Source organism: Chenopodium quinoa, unplaced genomic scaffold (assembly GCF_001683475.1).
Source record: "Chenopodium quinoa cultivar QQ74 unplaced genomic scaffold, ASM168347v1, whole genome shotgun sequence".
Lineage (NCBI taxonomy): Eukaryota > Viridiplantae > Streptophyta > Magnoliopsida > Caryophyllales > Amaranthaceae > Chenopodium > Chenopodium quinoa.
Window position 1 is genome coordinate 670,342 of NW_018744991.1, and position 24,208 is coordinate 694,549.

The 24,208-nt window shown below is 35.2% G+C and overlaps 3 protein-coding genes across 3 annotated transcripts; all 3 read left to right on the forward strand.

Annotated features, from left to right (window-relative positions):
* Nucleotides 1–177: 177 nt before the first annotated feature.
* LOC110706750 (F-box protein CPR30-like) lies at nt 178–1,236 on the forward strand (the record flags this gene model as incomplete). Its single annotated transcript, XM_021884706.1, has 1 exon — nt 178–1,236. A coding segment is annotated over one exon (1,059 nt), but the record flags the coding sequence as incomplete, so codon positions are not given.
* Nucleotides 1,237–6,078: 4,842 nt separating this feature from the next.
* Nucleotides 6,079–8,136, forward strand: LOC110706718 (F-box protein CPR30-like). Its single transcript, XM_021884678.1, has one exon. It carries the CDS (start codon nt 6,967–6,969, stop codon nt 7,675–7,677), a length of 711 nt encoding a protein of 236 aa, XP_021740370.1. The 5' UTR covers nt 6,079–6,966; the 3' UTR covers nt 7,678–8,136.
* A 9,544-nt stretch (nt 8,137–17,680) lies between these two features.
* LOC110706837 (lipoyl synthase, mitochondrial-like) lies at nt 17,681–21,287 on the forward strand. Its single transcript, XM_021884806.1, has 4 exons — nt 17,681–18,267; nt 19,660–19,871; nt 20,446–20,825; nt 20,932–21,287. The coding sequence occupies exons 1-4, from the start codon at nt 17,825–17,827 to the stop codon at nt 21,049–21,051; spliced, it is 1,155 nt and encodes a 384-aa protein (XP_021740498.1). The 5' UTR covers nt 17,681–17,824; the 3' UTR covers nt 21,052–21,287.
* The last annotated feature ends 2,921 nt before the right edge of the window (nt 21,288–24,208 follow it).

Consider the following 24,208-nt stretch of genomic DNA (forward strand, 5'->3'; position numbering starts at 1 on the left):
GTTCAATAGTCTTGCCAGTGCACAAAAATGGCGGATATTCCGACGCCATTAATCACCATAATCCTCTCAAAGCTTCCTGCTAAATCTGTTCTACGCTTCCGTTGCGTCACAAAATCATGGCGTTCTTTGATCGACGAACAATATTTCGTCAATCTTCATCTCAATCACTCTTTGTAAAACCCTACTCATCAAACCCTCATAATCAAGGATTCTTTCTTGCAAAAAGATACCATTTTCACAAGTAAAGATCCTTTTCTCTACTCCGTTGGTTACCCCACTTTAAAGCGCCCTACATTGATCAATTGCCCCTTTGATTGCGATTCTGCTGAAACACAAATTGTGGGTTCTTGCGATGGATTGCTGTGTTTGGCAGATGGAATTGCGGCGTATATTTTCAATCTGGCGACGAGGAAACACCGGGTTTTGCCCGTTTCGCCTGTCGAAATTCCTGGGTATGTTCCTAAAGGACGTAATAGATTAATTTTTGGTTTTGGGTATGATTATAAGAATGATGATTATAAGTTGGTGCGAATTATTGAAATATTTCCTGAAAATAGTGATGATCACATTAGTGAAATGAAGGTATATAGTTTGAAGACTAATACTTGGAAAACTGTTAGCCCAGTTATTAGGGAATTTCCATATAATTATTACATTGGTGTTGGTTTGTTTAGTGAGGGGGTTTTTCTGAATGGGTGTTTGCATTGGTTGGTGGTTAAAAAACCAATATCAGAAGCGGTGGATGTGCTTGTTGCACTCGATATTGGGACGGAAGAACACGGGGTTTTGCCAATACCTGAATATAATGAGTTGAAAATGGATTATTATTCTAATGTTGGGGTTATTGATGGGTGTATTACGATCCGGGTATTTTATCCTAACCATCGGCTTGATGTGTGGATCATGAAGGAGTATGGGGTGAAAGAATCATGGACTAAGTGGTTTTCGATTTCACAGTGGGAGAGTATTGGTTTCTTTTCATCTTTGAAGCCAATTGTTTACTTGAATAAGAATGGTTCTGAGGAGTTGCTCTTTGAGAAAGACTTTAAGGAGCTTGTGTGGTTTGATGTGAAGCGGCAATCATTTAAGAATGTGAACACCCGTGGCCTTCCTTGGTCGTTTGCCTCAGCACTGCTGGTGGAAAGCCTTGTTCCGCTTGATAGTCCTAAGGAAAAGAAGCCTAACAAGAAGAGTTATCATAATATGTTGTACTTCTCTGCCTTTTTATTATTGTAGCTTAATGAATTTTTCCTATGATTATATCTATTGTCATTTTATGCGCGGTTGTTTTGCATAATAACATTGTTGTGAGTCTTGTGACCATTATTATTACTGGTCCTGTTGCAGTATCTGATTGTACCTTTATTGCACTATTATGGTATGTTGGATGATACCTCTTTTCTCCTTATGTGGCTTTAGATAGTTTAAATAGCTATATTATGGTATGTTGGATGAGTCTTCTTCTCTCTATTTGTGGCTATTGATCAGTTAAGTAGTTAGGTTATGGCCTTTGAATATGTTATAGTTCTTTTGCCAAATTTGTTATATATCTATTTGTGATTGCCTTGGTGGATATGGAGTTCCTTCCTTAAGCTATTATGCTCCTTTGGAAGTCTTGGGCTGAAAGGGGAAGTTATCACCCAAGACCAATAAATTTTTTTGAGTTTATCAAACCGTTAGTGATTTGGTTTACTCTTAAAATGGAATTAGATCATAAAAAGTTTATCTGGTATAACTTGCAAAAGAAGACAATTAGGCATTATAACATACGTCACTTCGTCACCTACAAATTCATTTGGAACAGAGGTCTTTTGGAAGTTTACTTGATCCTGAAAGTATAGGTGTCAATTTTGAGAAATGCATAGAATTGTTTGGAAGTGAGAATTTCAGCCATAAAAACTAGATTAGGTAGCAGATTTATATATTGATGTTTTCTCTTTCAACCCGGTTTTGTTGATTACACCAGGATATTGTTGTTCATTGTTTTTGTGCGTATCGTTTCCTATAGGTCAATTTCTATAATAGAGTTCTCTGGCTTAGTCGTTCAGTGTTGATAGTTTTCTTTGTTGTGCTACCTTTACTCAATTTGGTACTATATTGTTTTTGGCAGTAAAGATGCAAAAAAGAAGGTTATCAAATTTTTTGCGTATGGGTTTTTGAAAATGGTTTTGCTATGTGTATCTCTATCACTCAATAGGTTATGAATAAAAATTAAATATGATCTCTCAAAAATATTATACTTTGTAGTATTTAGAGGACAAATTACATTCGCATCATCCATTCATCCTGTGCTATTAAATGCTTTAGTTGTCTACTTTTGATTTCTTATACATAGCTCTTAGGCCATACGAGTATAAGATATGAATTTTACATTCTTCTTGAAAATATTTTATTTGTTTTGGATTTTTTATTCAAGGTTACTTACAAGGTAATTGTAGCAATTTGTTTGTTTGTTTGTTTTTAAATTTAATTTATTATTATTTTTTTTAATATTGGAAAGCACTAGTTCGCTGATCAGTGATCACACTGTTTTTCATATGTTCCACTGTGATTTGTGACTAATTTTGCTCTATTTATGTTAGTTTCTTATACAATGCAGTGTTGGAATTTTCGGATTTTCTCCTTTTGATACTCTTGATTTTTGTAGGCATGACTTGGATGGTTTCTTATCCAAAGGATTTAAACTTAAACTTTGAGTTCGCGCATACACTGATGAAATTAAACTTGGAAATCTTGAGGTTTGAACTGCATCCTATCTTTTTTAGCTGTTATTTACAGCTAACTTTCTACTAGTATATGATTTTATGCTTAGCATTACACTTTTGATCATAACATCTCAAAAAGGGGTGGTAAACACTATAGCATTTTATGTGTTTATGGTCTAAGTTTACTTAAAGAACAGCTCTGTGAAAAATGGTTCATTTGCATTTCTGATTTCTTCTGCTTAAACTGTGTTTTGATTCATTTGCAGCCATATTGTTAACTTGTTTCATGTTCTTATCTCATAGGTGTGCTGTAATGCTGTTGACTGTTGAGATATGTTAGATGTGAAAATGCTGGTCCTGCTCTCTATCTTTTGTCCTCGACGGCCAAGTGTGTGTTTAGTCAAGCAGACTATGCGACTCTGCAATTTTATTCTTTTTGCTTTTGCAGTTCCGAACCATTTTGACGTTTTTTTATTGATTTGATCAACTGGTTGTAAATTTGTAATGTTGAATCATATGATATTGTGTTTTGTGTGTTATACAGTCAGTATGTTATACACTCAGTATGTTATTAAATCTTGGCAATTACTACTTGCAATGTATATTTTTTCTTGTCTAAACTTAATCAGATTTCCAAAACTTATAAAAATCTGACAACAATATTCCTCAAAATACCCTTTACCCTTTATTACATCAAAACCAAACTAATTAACTTTTTTTAGATTCTACAAATAATATTGTGCAATGGAGTTATTAAGCATATGTATCCTTAATACGAGAAAATACAAGTGTATAACCTTGATAAACAAAAATTGTTTATCAAGGGGTGTGTGTAAATTACATCTAACTTTGGTTAACAGTTGTTTTCTCTCTTCTCTTTCAACCTTTTGCTATTTTCTGATTTTCTCTCTCCTCCTTCAATCTTCACTTCTCCTTCAACCTTCAATTTCAATGACGAAACTGGAAAGTACACCTTTTCACTATGACTCGAACAAGTGCTATCTATGGAGGAAGAAAAGCTTACCTACCCTCTAAAGTTAACCATGCTCGTTATTTTCATTTTGTTATTTGGGCTTAATTTTCGTTTAATTCCGGCTGCGAAGCCATCGAAAATGGCGGTGCGAAGTCGAATTAAATGGAGGAAGGAAAACTCAGCTACCCTTTAGGGTTAACCGTGCCATTAATTTCTCCTTTTGTTATTAGGGTTTTCGTTTAATTTCGCCGGCGAAGCCGGTGGAAATGATGTCAAATGGACTTAAAAGAGGAGGTGAAAGTGGGCAGAGATTGAAGGAAGAAGATTAAGGTGGGTGGGAAGAAAAAATATGAATATGAGGAAGAAGATGAACATGAAGAAGAAGAAGGTGGGAAGAAGAAGATGATGAATAGTAGCAAACGGTGAGTTAACGATGTTAACTTAAAAATCTGTCCAACTTGTCATAGTGGCCCACAAACAGTAAAAATATATATTTTTTTAAATAAAAAAACACATTTTTCAATGCATCTTATTTACGAAAATGTCATTTGGTAAACCTAATTTGTTTATCAAGGTTATAAATTGGGGCTTGCTCCCTTAATACTCCATTAGATTTTATTTATTTTTATTTTTTTTGAAAAGACTTAAAATTATTAAAGCCATGCAATTGTTCAAATATATTCTTGATAAAAACTTATTGTCATCCAAAAATTAAACTCCATTTATTTTAAAAGTTTGACTCAATTATACATAGTCTCCACTCTCGGGTATATTTTTTGACCGTTAAAATCATCAATATATATGAAGATGAGAAAAAAAAAATACATAGTATGTAGTGAAATAGTGATGTACAAGAGTTTTAATAGTCGGTTTGCATTTTATATTTTTCTCAAAAAAATAAATAAAACTTTCCATAATGTAGGTTAAAATCTTATCAGATTTCGTTAGGATTTCTTGGTGATAACTGTACGTAGTACACCGCTTTTGCACCTCTTTATAAACACTCCTAACTCTTAACTTGTATTATTCCAAATTACTTCAAATTGTTAGAGGCATTCTTGAGCTCCAAGTCTATATTTTTTTTTTGCCATAAAAAAAATAGTCGTTACTTTAATTTATTGGTGCCAAGTTTTAATTCATTCGTAACCTTCAACCATGAGTCCCATATCCTCTGATTTCCAAGACCGCCACGGCAATGGTGATCGTGACAATGCCAGGGTGAAGATAAAGTTGTTGGGGGTGAAGAAAGAGTCGAATAAACCAGCAAGAGTAGTAACACGTTCTAGGAAGCCTAGAATGCGTGTGATTACGAATTTCGTTACGGTCAGTTTCAGCTTAGATGGATGGAACAATTGCACCGAGTTAGAGGGTTACGACTCTGACTTCGACAATCTTGGTACACTGGAAGTGAAAAAGGTCGAGTTGAGTCGAGTCGAAGACATTGATGATAATGATGAAGAGAAGTCTAAAGATCAGAGGCAGCTGATCGAAGAACACGTCCCTAAGAAGAATTAAAATCCAGCGGTTTTATATATGTTTAGTTTCTTTGGTTTTAAACTGTTATGTTAAATATTCTTGGTATATGTTATGTTCTTATGTACTGTGTAGTTCCAAGTAGTAATATCTTATATCTGTGGATGATTATACGAAGTATGTAGTTGTTTAATTTGAATATTTGATTGCATTAATGAACGTTTAGTTTTATTACATGATTCTTCATACAAATTTCGCAACCTCGATTTTGTGAATTATATACGCTATCTAAACATTTATCCAGCCTTTTTTGTGATAATTGATCGTTTATTTAGTCTTGTAAAAATGCATTTTGAAAAGGAAAGAAAATACCTCATCCTTCAAACCATATCTTGACGAACCGTTGTGGTTTTGCTTTTATCATTGTAATTATCATGTTATCCATGCAACGCACAAAGCTATTAATACTACCAGTAAAATTGGAAAATAAAAAATGTATTCTTACAAAATTAAAATGCGTTTTTTTAGTTTATGCTTTTCTCTTTAGAAAAATGAAGATTTAGTTAAAAGGAAGAGGAAGGAGTAACCATCAAAATGCACCCATATATGTTATTGAATCAATGGATATGAAATAAACATTATATACTTATCGTGAATTGAAAACAAGATTATTATATTTTCTTATTTGGAAAAAATTAAAGAAATTGGACAAAGAAAAAATAAAGGAAAGGAGGATACATGACACTTGTGGTTTGTGTTATTACAGAGTATATATTCCGTAGGTATAGACCTTGTTTGGCAGTTAGTTGCTAGCTTTTTCTATTGGCCGGTCTAACCAACTGTTTGTCTTAGCCTTTAATGTTAGATGTTTGACTAATGACTTTTAAATAAATATGTTTGGTAAATTTGGTTGTTAGAATTGAAAAGTATATGTAAACGTTAAAAGCATATCGCCAACACAAAAAAGCTAGTCTTACTAGCTTTTGACTTTTGACGAAAAAGTTAGCTTTTTAGTCAACAAAAAAGTCAATGCAAATAACATATACTCATATACATACTTTGATTATTTGACCATAGAAAAAGTTATTTACCAAATAATTGTTGTGTTAATGTGTTATGCATGCTTTGTGAGAGTTCCCCTCTTAAACATATCCTTCATAGTTCATACTCATCTTTACACATACCCCCCCCTCCCAAAAAAAAAAAAAAAAAAAACTCTACACATTAAAGCCAAGTGTTAATTGGTCTAAAATTTTTATTGATTCTCCATCATATATTTTTTTTCAAAAATTACTAATTTTAACTATTTTGACTTAACTAAACTTATTTTGGCTGAAGTGAAACAATTTTTCATAAATACTACTGTATTATTTTGAGGTGAAATGAACAAAGTGTTATTCAGCAAAATAAAATTAATTTCAGCAAAAATAACGTGAAGAGAACATACACAACTTACACAAGTTAGAGGTGATTAATTATGGCCCACCCTGCTTGCCCGACTCGAAAATAGGACAAGTTTGGGTAAGCAAAAAAAAAAAAAAAAAAAACCATTTTTTTAGTTAAAAACCCAAAGCCAGCCCAAAAGCCCAATTCAGTTCGACAAGTCCGTTTCAACCCAATAACCCGCCACTTTTTTACGAATTTGGGCACAACATTTAATATTAAGACTCAGCCTAGCCCGGATGATCACCTTTTAAGGCTTTAACACAAATGAATCGTGGGGTTACTAGTTTACAACCTTACGAACCCTCAATCGAGTCCTATCATATTTCTTGGAAACTGTAATTTTTAAACCCTGGAGTGTACCATAGTTGCATGCAAGGCACAACAATGGCGGATCTTCCGACGCCATTAATCACTATAATTCTCTCAAAACTTCCAGTCGAGTCTCTTCTACGCTTCCGTTGTGTCGCAAAATCGTGGCGGTCTTTGATCGACGAACAATATTTCATCAATCTTCATCTCAAAAACTCTTTGCAAAACTCTACTCATCAAACCCTCATAATTAACGACATTTTCTTATATGGTGGTAGTCACAATTCCACCAACAAAGATCCCTATCTTTACTCCGTCGATTACCCCACTTTGAATCGTGCCACAGTAATCAATTGCCCCTTTGATTGTGATTCTTTTGAAACAGAGATTGTGGGTTCTTGCAATGGATTGCTGTGTTTGGCTGATGGAATTGCGGCGTTTATTTACAACCCGTCGACGAGAAAATACCGGGTATTGCCTGTTTCTCCTGTTGAAATTCCTGGGTTTAAAGAACTTAATAGGGTAGTTTATGGTTTTGGATATGATCATGTGAATGATGATTATAAATTGGTGCGTGTTATTCAAATGTTTTCTGATAATAGTGATGATCATGTTAGTGAAGTGAAATTATATAGTTTGAAGGCTAATACTTGGAAGAGAGTTAGAGAATATTCTAATAAATATTACATTGGTAATAGCATTTCTGGGGGAGTTTATTTGAATGGGTCTTTGCATTGGTTGTATGTTCGAAAACCAGCGTCGATGGGGTGAATGTGCTTATTGCATTCGATATTGGGACGGAAAAATGCAAGGTTGTGCCACAACCTAATTATGATCGAGTGACTTCGAATTGTTCTACTGATTGGGTCATTGATGGGTGCCTGAATTATTCTGCTAATTTAGGGGTCCTTGATGGGTGCCTTATGGTTCAGGTAGCTTACCGTAGAGTTCGGACTGATGTGTGGATCATGAAGGAGTATGGGGTGAAGACCATCATGGACTAAGCTGTTTACGGTTCCTCAGAGGGAGTGTGTTGGTTTCTATCAATCTTTGAAGCCAATTGTTTACTTGAATAAGAATGGTTCTGAGGAGGTGCTCTTTGAGAAAGACTTTGAGAAGCTTGTGTGGCTTGATCTTAAGCGGCGAAGATCTAAGACTGTGAACACCTGTGGTCTTCCTGATTCAATTGACACGGTACTGATGGTGGAAAGCCTTGTTCCACTTGATTGTCCCAAGAAGAAGAAGAAGAAAAAGAAGCCTAAAAAGAAGAGGTAGCATGATATGTTGTACTTCTCTGCCTTCTTATGTTTGTAGCTTAATAATGAACTTTTTGTATGATTCTATTGTCATTTGATGCGTGGTTTTTGCATGATAACATTGTTGTGATGCTGTCACCATTATTACGAAGTATTGTTAGTTGCATTATCTGTTTGTACCTTTATTGCACTATCGTGGTATGTTGGATGAATCCTCTTCTCTCCTTATGTGGCTTTAGATAGTTTAAGTAGCTATGGTATGTTGGATGAGTCTTCTTCTCTCTATCTATGTGAAATGTGGTAGATAAGTTAATTTATTGTAGTTCTCTTGTTAAATTTGCTAGATTTGTATGATTGGCTTGGCATGCTGTCTTTCTCTAGCCTTTCCTAGGGGTGGCTTAATTTTGGAAAAGAAGAATAAGGCAGGTGGGGGAGCGGGAGGGGGTCGGCTAAGGACATTATAAGTAAATAGGTTGGTAGTAAGAATCATTCTCATATGAAGTACTCTGTATATCTTATGTAAAAGATTGTTATGGCTGATGAATACCTTTTAGTAAATGACAACAACATTAAATTAAAGAGAGATTATCGTATAGATAAATGCAGAGGAAGGAGGCAGGTTATACTGCTCTTTTCGCCTCTTTATAGAATTTGTTGGTTAAATGTTCGCCTTAGTGCAATTTTGTGTTAAGCTTTTTGTCTGGAGGAGAGTGCTATTTCTTTTTTCTGTCTAATGTGTAAGAATTGGGAAAATGAATGGGAGAGGCCTCTGTTTCCAAATGTCTTAGGCAGTTACACAAAGTGCAGTGGACTAAGAATTTGGCAAATGTGTATTTAATGGTTTGAACTTAGGCCTTGTTCTCTTTACCATAAAAAAATACAGTAAAAATAGTTCTAGCTCTTTAAAATAAGTCTAAAGAACAAATGTAATAGAAAATTAGTAAAAATAATTTCAGTTCTGTAAAACATATAAGTTCAGCAAAAATAATTTCAGTACAGTAAAAATAATTTGAGTTTAAATATGGCGAAGAGAACAGGCCTTAAGTGTGCACTATTTAGTAGATTACTTGAATTTACTTTGCTAGATTTTTTGTTGTTTCATGGAAATAGTATGAGAAGGGAAAATCTAAAAATAAAAGGGAAGTCAATGCTTTAAGCCTTATCCTTGGATGCATAGGAATCTAATTCATGTATAGGTATCCATCTTTTTTCAAATTTATCGTACATACTTTCTCCATTTTTAAAAGTTCATACTTGATTTATACTTTCTCCCCTTTTATGATGGAACACTTAGATTAGGCAGGCTCTTGGAAAGGTTGGAAAATCTGAGTGGATGTAAGATAAGGTGGATAAGAACGTAGGTAGTAACGATAGTACATGGGAGTTGAATATGCTTGCAAAATCATGTTAAAATATTGATTTAATCGACTATTATTTTTTAAAAATAAACAATTATTTTTTAGAGAATGACAATTATTTACTGTTGGTCAGTCCTCATGTATAGCAAGATTCTGTGTTAAATTGCTGACAACTGGAGAGTGCAAGCTCATTTGTTTTCTGTCGTCACTTCAATGAGGGATTATTTGTGTGAGATATATGTGCTTCTCAATGGTTGAAGTGATTGTAAAATTTGGTGGACTAAATTTAGCAAAAGTGAGGTTTTAAGATATGAACCTTGTGACTGTTCAGAGTTATTCTTTGAGTTTCCATTTTTTTTTTTTTTTGTGGTAACATTGAAAAGCGAGGAGAAAATTTCTTACAGAAATATAAGAGTTGGAGCATTGAATCTATCTTAAATCTTTTGGAATTTAGATTGTGGTTGAATCTCCAACTGGAATGTAAATATTATTTTGTGAGTTAAAAAAAAATAACTGTTTGATTTTCCTTATAGATGAAAGTAATGTTGTTGAATGATTCTAGTTGTTGTTTACTTGTCTTAGAGTATGATGGCTATTAATTTTTGTGGATGGAGATATTTTGATACCTGTAGAGAATTAGTTCATATATTATGCATCATGGTGGTTTATTTATGCACAATCATTGAATTTGGTAAGCACTTATTAAAATGTTATTCTAGTTAATACCTTGTATTAGGTATTTAGGTTGCAATGCCCTTTCTTTTATAATTTCCTTTTTCTTGGTGTCAATACTACTCCCTTGATACCTTATGAAAAGTATTTAAGAATGCATCATTTTTTCATCTTTTTCTTGTCATAATATTGATAAAGTGCTGAAACCCTGAAGTTACTAATTTTGTTTTCAGTTATTAATTTGTTGGCTATTGTTTTTTTTTTTTTTTTTTTTTTGACATATTGCAGATATGCGCAGCTCAGCAGTCAGTTGGCAACACTCCCAACTATTCTACTTTACAACATTTGGTCTCGTCTTCCTGCTATGTCCCTTTTGCCGTTAAAATGTGTTTGCAAGGAATGGAATAATCTTATTCGTGAACCTGATTTTGCTAAAATGCATCTTGAGGTGTCTGGAAAAAGCAATGAAAACTTGAACCTCATTATTAGAGAGGAGAAGCTGCATATGGTTGATCTTAATCTGAATAGAGCTGTTCAGGTCAACCACCCTTTAACATGCACTGAGGGCTGGACTTATATAGAGGGTTCATGCAATGGCTTGTTGTGTATAGCCAACCAACATAAAGATGTTGCTCTATGGAATCCCCTGGCTGGAAAATGTCTTAGGTTGCCTATTTCTGAATCCCAGTCTAAAATTTCTCCCTTCCTTTCTCTCTTTACTGATTCCCAAAATGATTCAAATATCTACCACTCGTTAATTTATGGATTTGGATATGATCCTATTTTTGATGACTACACGGTTGTCCAGTGTTTGCAGTGTTACCACTATTGTGGTTTTGATGAATATGGCTTCCTGGACCCTGATAGTGACACATTTGCTGGCTCTGAGGTCCATATTTACAGTTTGAAAGCCAACAATTGGAGAAGGATTGATAATTTCCCCTACATTATCTGTGACGCATACCCTGGTGTTTTTGCAAATGGAGCGTTGCACTGGGTTACACGCCGAAGGCATGAGATGGATAGTACCTCCTATTTAACTATGGCGTTTGATCTTGGTCTCGAAAAGTGCAGAGTAGTGCAACAACCAGAATATGATGACATACATTTCCACATGAGCTTGGAGCTCTTAGGAGAATCTCTTTGTATAATTTGCACATACCCAAAACACGGTGCTGATATGTGGGCAATGAAGGATTCTAATCAGTGGTGCAAACTAATTTCAATTACTCACCCTAGGCCAATTAAATACTTTGAGTATATCACACCATTGATGTACTCTAAGAATGGTAGTGAACTTCTGTTGGAATTAGACTTTAAAAAGTTTGTCTGGTATAACTTGCAAAAGAAGACAATTAGGCATGTTAATATACGTCACCTGCCAAATTTATTCAGAGCAAAGGTCTTTTCTGGAAGTCTACTTGATCCTGAAATTTTCAGCCATAAGAACCAGATGAGGTAGTAGATTTATATCTTGATCTTTACTTTCACCTTCATGCCTGCTTTGTTAATTCACCAGGGTATTGTTGTTTACAGTTTTTGTTCATTTTGGTGTGTACCTTTCTCTAGTTTGATCACTTGCATAGATTTCTTTGGGTCATAGTTGTTCAATATTTTGTTTTCTTTCCTGTTGTGCTACCTATACTTTATCTGGTGCTATATTGTTTTTTTGGCAGTAAAGATTCAACAAATAAGGTTCTCATTGAAAAGGGTTTTGCTCTATGTATCCCTAGGGGTTATGTTCTTATGTATTAAAATATAACACAATTTTCTGAAATGCTATAATATTCAGAATGTATGATAAATGCGTCATCCGGTTATCAAATGCTTTTAGTTGTCTACTTATGGTTTCTTATACATATATATTAGGTATCTTGGTTACATATATCATTTACCTTTGTAAGATATGAATCCTACTTTTTCCTTCAGTCAGTTGCTTTTTTTTTTTTTTTTTTTATTTATTTATTTAAGAGATTGTTTATGAGGATATATTAGCAATTTGAAATTCTTTATTGGAAAACCCTATTTCATTCATCACATTGTTTTCTTTTTTTTTGTTCATTGCAGAAATCATGCTGTGACAAGGCAAAAGGAACAACCATTGAAGTTGAGCAGTCTTTTAGCAGCCCTTCCAGAGAAAGTGCTTTGTCATATCTTTTCTCAACTTCCTGTTAAGACCCTTGTGCAGATTCAATGTGTTTGCAAGACATGGTACAATATCATTCACGGGCCAGATTTTATTAAGATGCATCTTGAAGTTCCGAGGAAGTGCAACAGTGGTTTGTCACTCATTCTTAAGGGGGATAGGTTTTTCTCAGTGAATGCTCAGCTTCTCAATAAAGCCGTTGAGATCAGTCACCCACTTTTATATGATCATGAATATACTGATATTGTGGGTTCTTGTAATGGTTTAATCTGCTTGTGCAAGGACCAGAACTTCGCCCTTTGGAATCCATATACTGGCAAACATGAAAAAATTCCTTGTCCTGATTTTCATTTTGAGCATGCTTTCAATCACTTTCGTTACTATATCCAAGGATTTGGCTATGATCATACTACTGATGACTACAAGATTGTCTCTATGTTACAGCAGCACAACCGTCTCAAAGGTGGTACAGTTCATAATGAAGTTCAAGTATATAGTTTGAAAGCCAAAAGTTGGAAACAGATGCATCATTTTTCTTACTTTGTTTGCTATCCATGCTATGGAGTTTATGCAAGTGGAGCTTTGCATTGGGTGGCACGTCAAAGTCCCGACTTGTACAGTAACTCAAATCTGCTCATAGCTTTTGATCTTGGAGTGGAGAAATGCAGGGAGGTTGCTCAGCCAAATTACGTTGACACCGAATTTTACATGAATATTGGTCTTTTAGGGGGTAGTCTTTGTTTTCTCTGTCATTACCCTAAAGAAAGCTTTGATTTGTGGGTGATGGATGACTATCTTTCTGAGTCTTGGACAAAACTGGTTTCCATCTCGCAGCCTAATGTAATCAGATGCTTCGATTATCTGAAGCCATTAACATATTCAGAGGATGGCACTCAAATCCTTTTTGAGCAAGATAATGAAAAGTTTCTTTGGTACAACTTGACCAAGAAGACAATTGATTATGTCAAAATCTCCGGCCTGCCTAAAGCATTTGATACTGTGTTGTGTTCAAGTAGTTTTGTTCCGATTGGTAACACTACAAGAAATTTCCCGGTTATTCATGAGCAACCACCCAAAGGATTTCAGAAAAGTACGAACAAGAATGAAAGGTACTGTTTTTCATATGTTCCACTGTGATTTGTGACTAATTTTGCTCTATTGATAGTGTCTTATACATCGTGGTGTTGGAAATATTGGATTTTCTTTTTTTTGATACTCTTGATCTTTGTAGGCATGATTTGGATGGTTTGAACTGCATCTTCCCGCCAATAAAAAAAAAGAACTGCATCTTACCTTTTTTACGACTAACTTAAACTGTGAGTGCGCGTACACTGGTGAAATTAAACTTAAAAATTTTGAGGTTTGAACTGCATCTTATCCTTTTTACGACTAACTTTCTACTATTATACGATTTCATGCTTAGCGTATATATATTTACACGATAACTCGTTTTCATGTTCTTATCTCATAGGTGTGCTATTGGCTGTTGAGATATGTTAGATGTGAAAATGCTGGACCTGCTATCTATCTTTTGTCCTCGATAACCAAGTGTGTGTTTGATCAAGCAGACTTTGTGAGACTGCAATTTTATTTTCTTTTTGCTTTTGCAGTTTTGAACCATTTTGACGTTTGTTATTAATTTGATCAACTGGTTGTAATGTTGAATCATATAATATTGTGTTTTGGGTGTTATGCATACAGTCAGTATGTTATTAAATTTTGGCAATTACTATTTACTACTTTCAATATATATTTTTCTTGTCTAAAGCTAAACTGAATAAGATTTCCAAATATCTATAAAAATCTGACAATAATATTCCTCAAAATATCCTTGACTATATCAAAAGCAAACAAATTACACAAATTAAGTTTTATTTAAAAAAAAAATAATAAAAATAAAATAATAATAATAATAATAATAATAATAATAATAAAGGTTTTTTTTTTTCTTGAAGAAGAACTGATTTACTTTTTATTGATTCTACAAATAATAATGTGCGATGGAATAAGTATTTGATTAGACTTCAAATTATTAAAGCCATATAGAAAAGTTTAATTGTTCTAATATCTTTTTGCTAGATTATACTGTACTATATTGTTATTGAAAAATTAAACTCCATTCAATTTGTTTTTGAAAGTTTGATTCGATTATACATACGAGTAATCTTTATCCCTATATTTTTTACCATTAAAATCATCAATATATCTGAATATAGTAGTATATACCGTATACGGAGTAGTATGCAGTGAATTTGTGATGTACAAGGGTTTTGATAGTCGGTTAGGGTTAATATTTTTCTCAAAATAATAATAAAACTTTCCTAATTTTTTTAGGATTCTTGTTGATCACGTAGTAAATACACCGCTTTTGCAACCCCTTATAAATTACTCCTTAGCTCATGACTTCTATCATTCCAAAATTACTTCAAATTATTAGAGATATTCTGCAGTTTCAAGTCTTTGGTTTTTTTCCATCATTAAAAGAAGTCTCTTCTTTAATTTGTTGCTACCAAGTTTAGTTCATTCGTAACCTTTAAATATGAGTCCCAAACTCTCTGATTACCAACACTGACACGGCAATGGTGACGTTGCGAGGGTAAGGAAGTCTTTTACGTTGGGACTCTTGGGAGTGAACAAGGAGTCGAATAAACCAAGAGTAGTACCACGTTCTAGGAAGCCTAGAATGCGTGTGATTACGAATTTCGCCACGGTCAGTTTCAGCCTAGATGAATGGAACTGTTGCACCGAGGAAGAGGGTTACGACTCTGACTTTGACAATCTTGGTACACTGGAAGTGGAAAAAGTCGAGTCGAGTCCAAAGGAAGACATTGATGATGAAGAGAAGACTAAAGACATCTCTAAGAAGAATTAAAATCCAGCAGCTGGTTTTATATGTTTATTAGTTTCTTTGGTTTTAAACGGTTATGTTAAATATTCTCGGTATATGTTACGTTCTATGTACTATGTAGTTCAAAGTAGTAATATCTGTGATGATTATACGAAGTACGTGGTTGTTTAATATGATTATTTGATTGCATTAATGAAAGTTTAGTTTTATTATGATTTTTCATACAATTTCGCAACCTCGATATCTAAATATTTGTCCAGCTTAATCAATAACTGTACATACGAATTGATGTTTTACTTGTTAATGAGCAATTCTTCAATTAAGTCTTTTTCTTAACCCAGCTAACCAAAATTAATGAGCAATTCGTGCATAGAGATAAAATGTATGATGATGCGGTATCTGTTTCGACAAAACAGTTGCATTGGCAAAGGTGGGATTTACTATGTCGACCAAAGAGTGAAGGTGGAATGGGATTTCGTGATTTACAATGTTTTAATCTGGCTCTTCTTGCAAAGCAGTGTTGGAGGCTCTACCGTAACTCGGGTACGCTATTGCATTCTATTTTGAAAGCCAAATATTTCAAAAATTGGAGCCGAATCAAAGCTGGGTGTGGTGATGAGGGATGAATAAGGGGACTATTATTGCTGCAGCTGTTAGACGAACTGGTGCGGTGTGGACAGCTGATGTTGCGGAAGCTGCGGCTTGCAGGTTTGGTATGAGTTTGGCTAGACGGTTGGGCTACTCAAAGGTTCAACTGGAGTGCGACGCTAGCTCGGTTGTTTCGGGCATCATTTCAAAGGCTATTGGGTTCACTCCCTTCTCCCTTATTTTGGATGATATTGTTACTATTTCTTTGTCTTTTGATTTCTTTTATTGTTCTCATGTAAAACAGGCGGGAAATACTCTAGTTGCTAGATGGGACACTGAGGATGTGATGAGTTTGTTTGTTTTGGACCTTTTTCCCAAAGCCTCACAAGAACTTGATTTGATATAATTCCACTCCAGTTTTTTTCAAATAAAAAAATAAATAAATAAATATTATTAGGATACATCATACATACCCTAAATTAATATAGAAAATTTCTAATTGATGAGAATAGTAACCTTGAATAATGTAATATATCAGCCAAATTAGAGTATAATCTCTCCGTTTTTTTTTTTTTTTTTTTTTTTTTTTTTTGCATCACTTAGGAATGTACAAAGTTTTAGAAGTGTAATATAATATTGTAAGTGGGTAAATAAATTATTATAGTAAAAATAAGATAGGGACTATGAAAGAAAAAGAATGTGAGAGAGAATATATATTTTTATTATTTAAGTGGAGACCATAGAAGAGGGAGAAATGATAAAATAATTTAAGTGAAGTTTAAAGTACGAAAGAGAAATGATAAAATATAATATAAAATTACCAAATATAGAAGTGATGCATTTAAAAAAAACATCCATAAAAGAAAAGTGATGCAAATTAAAAAAACGGAGGGAATAATAAAATAGATAAACCCTTGAGTCATATAAGTAGCCTTAAAAATAAGATTATTATTTATAATAACCAATATAATGAGAATCTTTCCATAATTAATTAAATTAAATTGATGATTTAAAAAAAATTCCCTTTAGGTATTACCCTTTTTTTTTTTTTTTTTTTTTTTAGGGTTTTTCTGTAAATTTGACAACAACTAATCCACAAACTTTATCACACAAAAATGAAATATGGAGTGGGTACCCTCAAATCCACAACCATACTAAGTTTCTTTTTGTACAAAGTGGTGACCACTAATCCACCTATGTTTTTATTTTTTTATTTTTTTATCCTTGATCGATCCACCGCCTGTGACCCTGTGTTAAACTCACTAAGCTATTTAATAATTCGATCAATTGTTTCAAATTAAATACCAAATATCAAATTTTGCTTAACCATTGTTGAAGAAACAATCTGCCAATGCAAATTCAAACAATTTCTGGCTCACATATGCTTGCAAGCTTAGTTAGTAGTTGATAGTACAATGTTGCATTGGGTGAAAGTGAATGAAACTATAAAGGGTTAAGACATATGGTCTATATGGATTATGACATATTATCATGAGATTAATTACCTTTTTATAGAGATGAAGTTGCCAAATTTTGATAGTTTTCTGTTCAATTTGTCATGCCTAATATGTACTTAATACAATCTCCAATTACAATTAATAGTAGATCACATCAAATCAACTTTTAACTCTAGGTCTAGCTTATTTCATTTAAATTTATTTAAGTTAATTTCAATTCACTTTACTTAAACTTTTTGTCCCAAACTGAAAAAAATAGTTCAAAACGAATAATTAATTCAGATAAGTAAAAATCAGATTAACAAGCCGAACCCACACATCGGAATAGAGGTGTCAAATCTCTAAACCACACCCGACCCAACCTGATCCAAAACCGACTCGAAAAATATCCGATTTAGATTTCGACTGGCGTGGTTACTTTAATTAACATGATTCAAGTTTTAAAATAGACCGGTAAATCCTATCTAACCTCACCGAACCCGATCCGAACACACGAATTGACACCTAAGAATTAAATAAGGTAGTTTAAAGGCAGGAAAAACAAAACCGAGAAACGGGAGGAAAAACAAAGAAAACCGGGGAGAAAAAGAAAAATGTATCCTCGGCTAACTCCCATCCTCCGCCATCTGAACCACCGCAACAACCCACAGTCAATCAACTCTCTCCTCCAACTCCGCCCTAAATCCACTCTCTCTCCTCCCGAACCCCAATCCAAAACCCTAGAATTACTCCGACGTCGATTAGCCGACGAATCTCCAACCCTAGACGAGTTCATCCGATTGCAGCGTAACGAAGAGTATTCCGTCGAAGTTGGGACGAAGAAGAAGCCTCTTCCTAAACCCAAATGGATGAAGGAATCGATTCCTGGAGGTGATAAGTATACCAAGATTAAGAAGAAATTGAGGGATTTGAATTTGCACACTGTTTGTGAAGAAGCTCGTTGCCCTAATTTAGGGGAATGTTGGTCTGGTGGTGAGACTGGGACTGCTACTGCTACTATTATGATCTTGGGTGATACTTGTACTCGCGGTTGTAGGTTGGTTTCTGCTTTTTTTGCTTTTCAATTTGATTTATTTTGTTGCTTTTTGTTGAATTTGATGATGATTTTTATGTAGATTATTAGAAATGATTGTCTTTGATTTATACTGCGTGAATCGGATTAAAATTGATTAGTTTGTATGGAATTGATGGTGTAAAATGGTTAATAATTATACATTTGATTTTGGCTGGTGTTATTTAGATGTATACATTAATGTGGAAATGATTTGTAGTTTGTTGGATTGAAAATAATTTGGTATTTGAGATTGGATGGAGTGTTGATTTTTTTATTTGGTAGGAAAGATTTGATTTTGGAGAAGATAACAAATTGTTTGGTATTTGTGATGAAGTCACTTGCAATGTGCTTCCAATTTTGGAATTATTTGGGAATTCATATTGGGTTGCTTGATTAAATTCTAGCTGCTTGGAATCAAACAAAAAGTTAGAATTCTTTGTTTGCTTATTTTTTTAACCATGTGAAGGCACGAGTTATGCTTTAGCTTAGGTGACCACTGACCTGAATCCGTGATCATGGGGGATGTTTGGAGCACTGTAGTTGTATATCTACCTTTGTTTGCCATAAATTGTGGTGTCTTTTTTTCTTAAATCGTCAAGCTGAATGGGTGAATCTTTCGTTAGGCAATGCATGGTGGAGTTGCTTACCTGAATTATGGAATATTAGCTTCAGGATTACTTAAATCAAATGTCTGGTATGTGGAACGGGTATTGGAATGTCACTGCCTTATCTTGTTAACTAGTTAAAATGTGTACCACTATATCATATACCACATACCTATTTGAAAGTTCTGGATCATAGTTTTTGCCAGGGGAGGAGGCGGGGATTAGTGAATCAGGTCATTTTTGTTAGCATTTGATTTTGGACTGTGGCATTATTAGTGATGGAAAACCTGGTTTAAGCAATGTTCATGTGAGGGGAATTTGAACTCAAATATGTTTTTATAGTGAGAAACTTGAATCAAAGGACCTTGTATATGTAGTGCTTTAGAAATTGCTTATGAGGAAGGATTTCTGATGAAAATTCTTTGCGAATTTCTAGGGCTTGCCTCGAAAGTGGGATTACTAAACTTTCTTAACTCTTAACTATGCCACTTTCTACTGGTTAGAATGGAATTTACCCCTAACCCGAAACCCGGCTCATGCCAAGTTGCCAACCGTATAAGACCCATTCTTGGAATCTACTTTTGAGCAAGAGCACAAAGTCCTAGGCTGGACCGTTTTACTAGGAGAGCAATGGGATTGTGTGTGCTTCATATGTGGACAATTTGTGATAGCTTTTATAATTCTACCTATAGAACAATTTGCTTGCTTAAGTTCCCTTTCCAATAATATTTCGAATATTCTTGTAAGATTATAATATGTTGGTTCTCAGGTTCTGTAATGTCAAGACTTCCAGAACTCCTCCCCCACCAGATCCAAATGAACCAACTAACGTCGCTGAGGCTATTGCATCCTGGGGCCTTGATTATGTAGTAATTACAAGTGTTGACCGAGATGATTTACCTGATCAGGGTAGTGGCCACTTTGCTGAGACTGTGCAGAAATTGAAGACTTTAAAGCCCTCTATGCTGATAGAGGCTCTTGGTACTAGAAACTTCTTTGTACTGTTTAAATTACTCAATTTTTGTCTATATGAGAAGTCCTGCTGTTTTATCATCTCTGATACCATTTAGCCCTTAACATGCGTCCTAGGAAGATAATCAAGGGAGTGTCCACTTTCTGTACTCAATGATTGCCGTGCTTCATCATGCTCTCATATGCTCTTTCAGTTCCTATACTCTTTTCGGATATTGTCCCTGAGAATGAATAACCAAACTAGCAAATATTGGAGTTCCTCGGTAGCTTCCTTGCAATTGATGCGTGTGAAGTAGTAGCTATGTTATTGTCATCGATGGTGGAAAGATTGTGTGTGTGTGTGGGGGGGGGGGGGGGGAGAGGTAGAACAGAATTACAGTAGCTTAACTGAAAATTTTGATGGTGCTGGCTTGATTGATCAGGCTTTGTATATACCTTTCTTTGTCCTCCCTTCCTGTTAGGCTACAGAATACTTGGAAACAGAGCTAAACATTTCTATTTTATTTGCCTATTAAGTCTTTAATGTGTGTCTGTTTATTTAAGACTCGCCTTTCTAACTCTGTCATTTTTGCAACTTCTCCAGTTCCTGATTTCCGCGGGGACCCTGCCTGTGTTGAGAAAGTTTCTGTATCTGGGCTAGATGTGTTTGCTCACAATATTGAGACAGTGGAAGAACTTCAGAGTGTTGTTAGAGATCGACGTGCTAACTTTAAGCAATCTATAGATGTTCTTAAGTTGGCTAAAGAATACGCTCCTGCTGGCACCCTAACTAAGACATCGGTAATGTTGGGTTGTGGTGAGACACCTGACCAAGTGGTGAGTACTATGGAAAAGGTGAGAGCAGCTGGTGTTGATGTGATGACCTTCGGTCAGTATATGAGACCGACAAAGCGCCACATGCCAGTGTCGGAGTATATAACTCCAGAAGCTTTTGATAAATATAGAGTACTTGGAATGGAGATGGTATGTTCTAAGCATTTTGTAAATTGCTTGGACTTTCAAGACAGACAAGATTACTGTCTCTTTAAACTTCAACAGCTAATGTTTTAACATTTTGAATTTCCTGCAGGGATTTCGGTATGTGGCATCTGGTCCCATGGTGCGATCTTCATACAAAGCTGGTGAGTACTACATCAAGTCAATGATAGATGCAGATCGAGCAACCTCAGCTTCTGCTGCATCCAGTTAGCTCCTAATTTCTTGGAGGTGAACAATTCCGTGATTCAATGGCTGTTCAATTGTTGCATTTGATTTCATTGTATATTAATTACTGTGATTATAATTTTTGTTACCTGATGAATACTCTCTGAGAGCTCTAACCTCATAAAGTCATACGCAAAGCAAAAAAAATTCTTCCTTTTGCTTGTTTGTATATTCAGCCATGATTCATGATATTATGCCTCTTCGTTTTCCAGATTCCTTCCATTTTAAGTGGGTAAATATTCCCCCCCCCCCCCCCCTCCCCCCCTAAAACTTAAACCCGACTTTTTTCACTAAGAAAAAATTAGCACAGCTTGAGCCACTTATTTATTTTTGGGGTTTCCCCCCCTTCTACTGAGTGTACTAGTGTATTTAGCATGATTTCTGTGAATCTGTGGTTAGTATCATACAACCTTCGTTTTATTAAAAACATACGTTTGACCATCAATATTTTCTATTTCAAATATTATAACAAGGTTACATTATAGAACTACATATTGTGATGAATTTAACTATATCTTATATGACTATTTGTTATACAAGCATATGTTTATGAGAATTGTCAACATTTCAAAGTTTTGATCATGAAAATGAGCATTATTTTATCTGTCATAATAAGATTATTTGGTTGGACCTTGGACCCATCTCCAGGTTCTTTCACATTAAATGGGTCACGGTTTTCAAATCGCTTCTCGCTTAAAAGCTTAACTATATTCATTTTCCTGCAGCCTATTTTAGAAATTGTATCACTTCTTAAGTTGGAGCCAACTACAGAGTAATAGTAAGAATGTGCTTGCTCGTGTGTGTATACCATAGCTATTAGACTATTACTACTACCTCCGTTAAATATTAGTTGCAACTTTGGGTTATTATTTATGAGATATAAAATATTTCAAATTTGCAACTAATACTTAACGGAGGTAGTACACGGATACTAAGTTTTTGTTTTTTTCCCGGGTTTGAAGGGAAGCTAAGAATTGTTTTTTGTGATACATTTAATCATTTCCAACATTCCCCAACATTTTTATAATCTTTAAGTTTTGCTTAGAAATAGTTAGGAAATTGTGGAAATTATTCTTCTTTCTTACCTAAGTAGATAATATTGAAGATTTAAAAAATATAATCAAAATCTAAAAAAAAACTCTCTTTCTTACAAATTCTTTTGTTGAGTATTGATAAACTTTTATAGGCCTCTATAACTCTATAAAGTTTTATAGGAGAGTTTGATTAATTGACCAGATAAATGTCAATCAAAATTGTATTTCAAAATTAATTGGTCATAGGAGAAGTAGTCCATTGACGACCACCAAATTATATTGTGGGTCAATAATTCGTAATCTATCGCGATTTTCCTAACATATTGGAAAAGGTATAAAGCCTATTAAGTTTATCCACTCATTTGACTTAGCCTAGCTACAACAAATGCATTGTTGTAACTTTGTAAGCGAGTCTGATAGGCCATGCCATATTTTTGAGGATTTTGATTCTACAGCGGAAGAATAATTATTCTATGAGAATTAGATTATTTTGAAAATTGCAACCTACTTTGTTTTTACCTTCTACTTTTCATGATTTCACATGAACCAAACGAGGAATTAACACTCTTGACATTTAAGTATCCACCTCCATGAGAGATTGTTATATTTATCTGGGTGTACAGTACACCCATGAGCATTTTGTTCTCATTTTGATGATTGTTTTTCATTTAATCATCAACTAAAGAGCAAAAACTAACTTTGGGCTAGTTGAGTTGGGTGCATGATACACCCGGATGTGTATAAAATATTTCACATCTCCACACGAGCCCCATCATCTAGATGAATTCGAACCAACTAAAGATTGTGTCACTTATATACTGAGACCAAGGCTTTAAAGCCAACTATGATGAAAATGCAAATAGTCGGTAGTAAAAAAAATCTAGGGAGCAAATGTTGCTAAAGTACAACTTCACAAATTATAATTGTTTAGAGTAAAAATACCCTAGACACGTGGTCCAATGGGCTGGTGACACGTGATGTATCACCATTGGTCAACAGGGCTCCAATCCCCTGTTGACACGTGTCCTTGGAGCCTTCCATGAGTAACTTATCTGTCCCACTATACATAGTGGGACAACCCTCATTAATAGGGTATTCAAAAATACAAACACAATTACCGAGCAATATTAATTGCGGAATTCTCCCAATCAGCGAGAAATACTTTACCATTTCCGTACTTTTACCTCCTGTATGTATACTAACTTGATCGTCGGAGGCGAGGCTCCTACCAAACGGAGTCTTCGTGATCTTGCAGGTACATGCATTGGCAGCTCAGTCTCGGAATTGTAACTCTCCCACAGGACACCTCAGAAAACCCCGAAACATTTGACGCCGTCTGTGGGGAGAGTACTTCCAAGATGACTTCTGATACTGTACCACCGAATCCAGAAAAATGGCCCTTGGCCGAGCCTGAGGTCAAGACGGACCATGAAAGTGATGATAACTATGAAATCGACACCTATGTGGCCCCAGACGGGTCCTTCAGAACAAAACGCACCCGTTCCAAAGAAATGAAGGAGCGAGGTGAGGACCAAGCTGCTCCAAGCAACCCAGCTGGTATGCCGGTAAGGGATGCCCAGGCAGCAGCGGGATCCACTTTCGTCACGAGAAACGAACTCATGACCTTCATGAATTGTTTCAAGGGCGAGATAAAGAATCTCATCCGGTCAGCCACCCCCCAGAAGGGTCAGCCGGCCAAGAAGCCTTCCTCCTCTAGGAAGAAGGCTCTGAAAGATCGTGTGCCCACTCCTCATCCAAAGCCCAAGGTGGGGGAGGGGCCCAAGATCGACTTAAATAGGCTCCGCCTCCCTCAAGTGGAGGCAAGAAAAGCCATCCGGCACCTACAGCTGGATGGATCCAAGAAAACCTTCACTGATGCCCGGACGTTTCTCTAGGAGAAGAGAAATCAGCAATTGTCTGCGTCGGCCTCAACGTCGACCTTCCCTGACAGCCTCCGCAGTGCCTCCGTCAGATACTCGGAAACAGACCAAAGGGGTCAGTCTCGCGAACCCTCCGCGCGATCTCCCAAAGTGATCCATCCGGGACAATATGGTCCGCCATATGTACCGAGTGGATCCCCTTTTTCTGCACCAGGCCTCTTCGGTGGTC

Bases quoted from the DNA above. Each gene is read 5' to 3' on its own strand.
- LOC110706718 (XM_021884678.1), top strand. From the start codon at position 6,967: ATGCAAGGCACAACAATGGCGGATCTTCCGACGCCATTAATCACTATA.
- LOC110706837 (XM_021884806.1), top strand. From the start codon at position 17,825: ATGTATCCTCGGCTAACTCCCATCCTCCGCCATCTGAACCACCGCAAC. The intron at 18,268-19,659 runs GTTGGTTTCTGC...GTTGGTTCTCAG, and splicing joins ACTTGTACTCGCGGTTGTAG to GTTCTGTAATGTCAAGACTT. The intron at 19,872-20,445 runs GTACTAGAAACT...CAACTTCTCCAG, and splicing joins TATGCTGATAGAGGCTCTTG to TTCCTGATTTCCGCGGGGAC.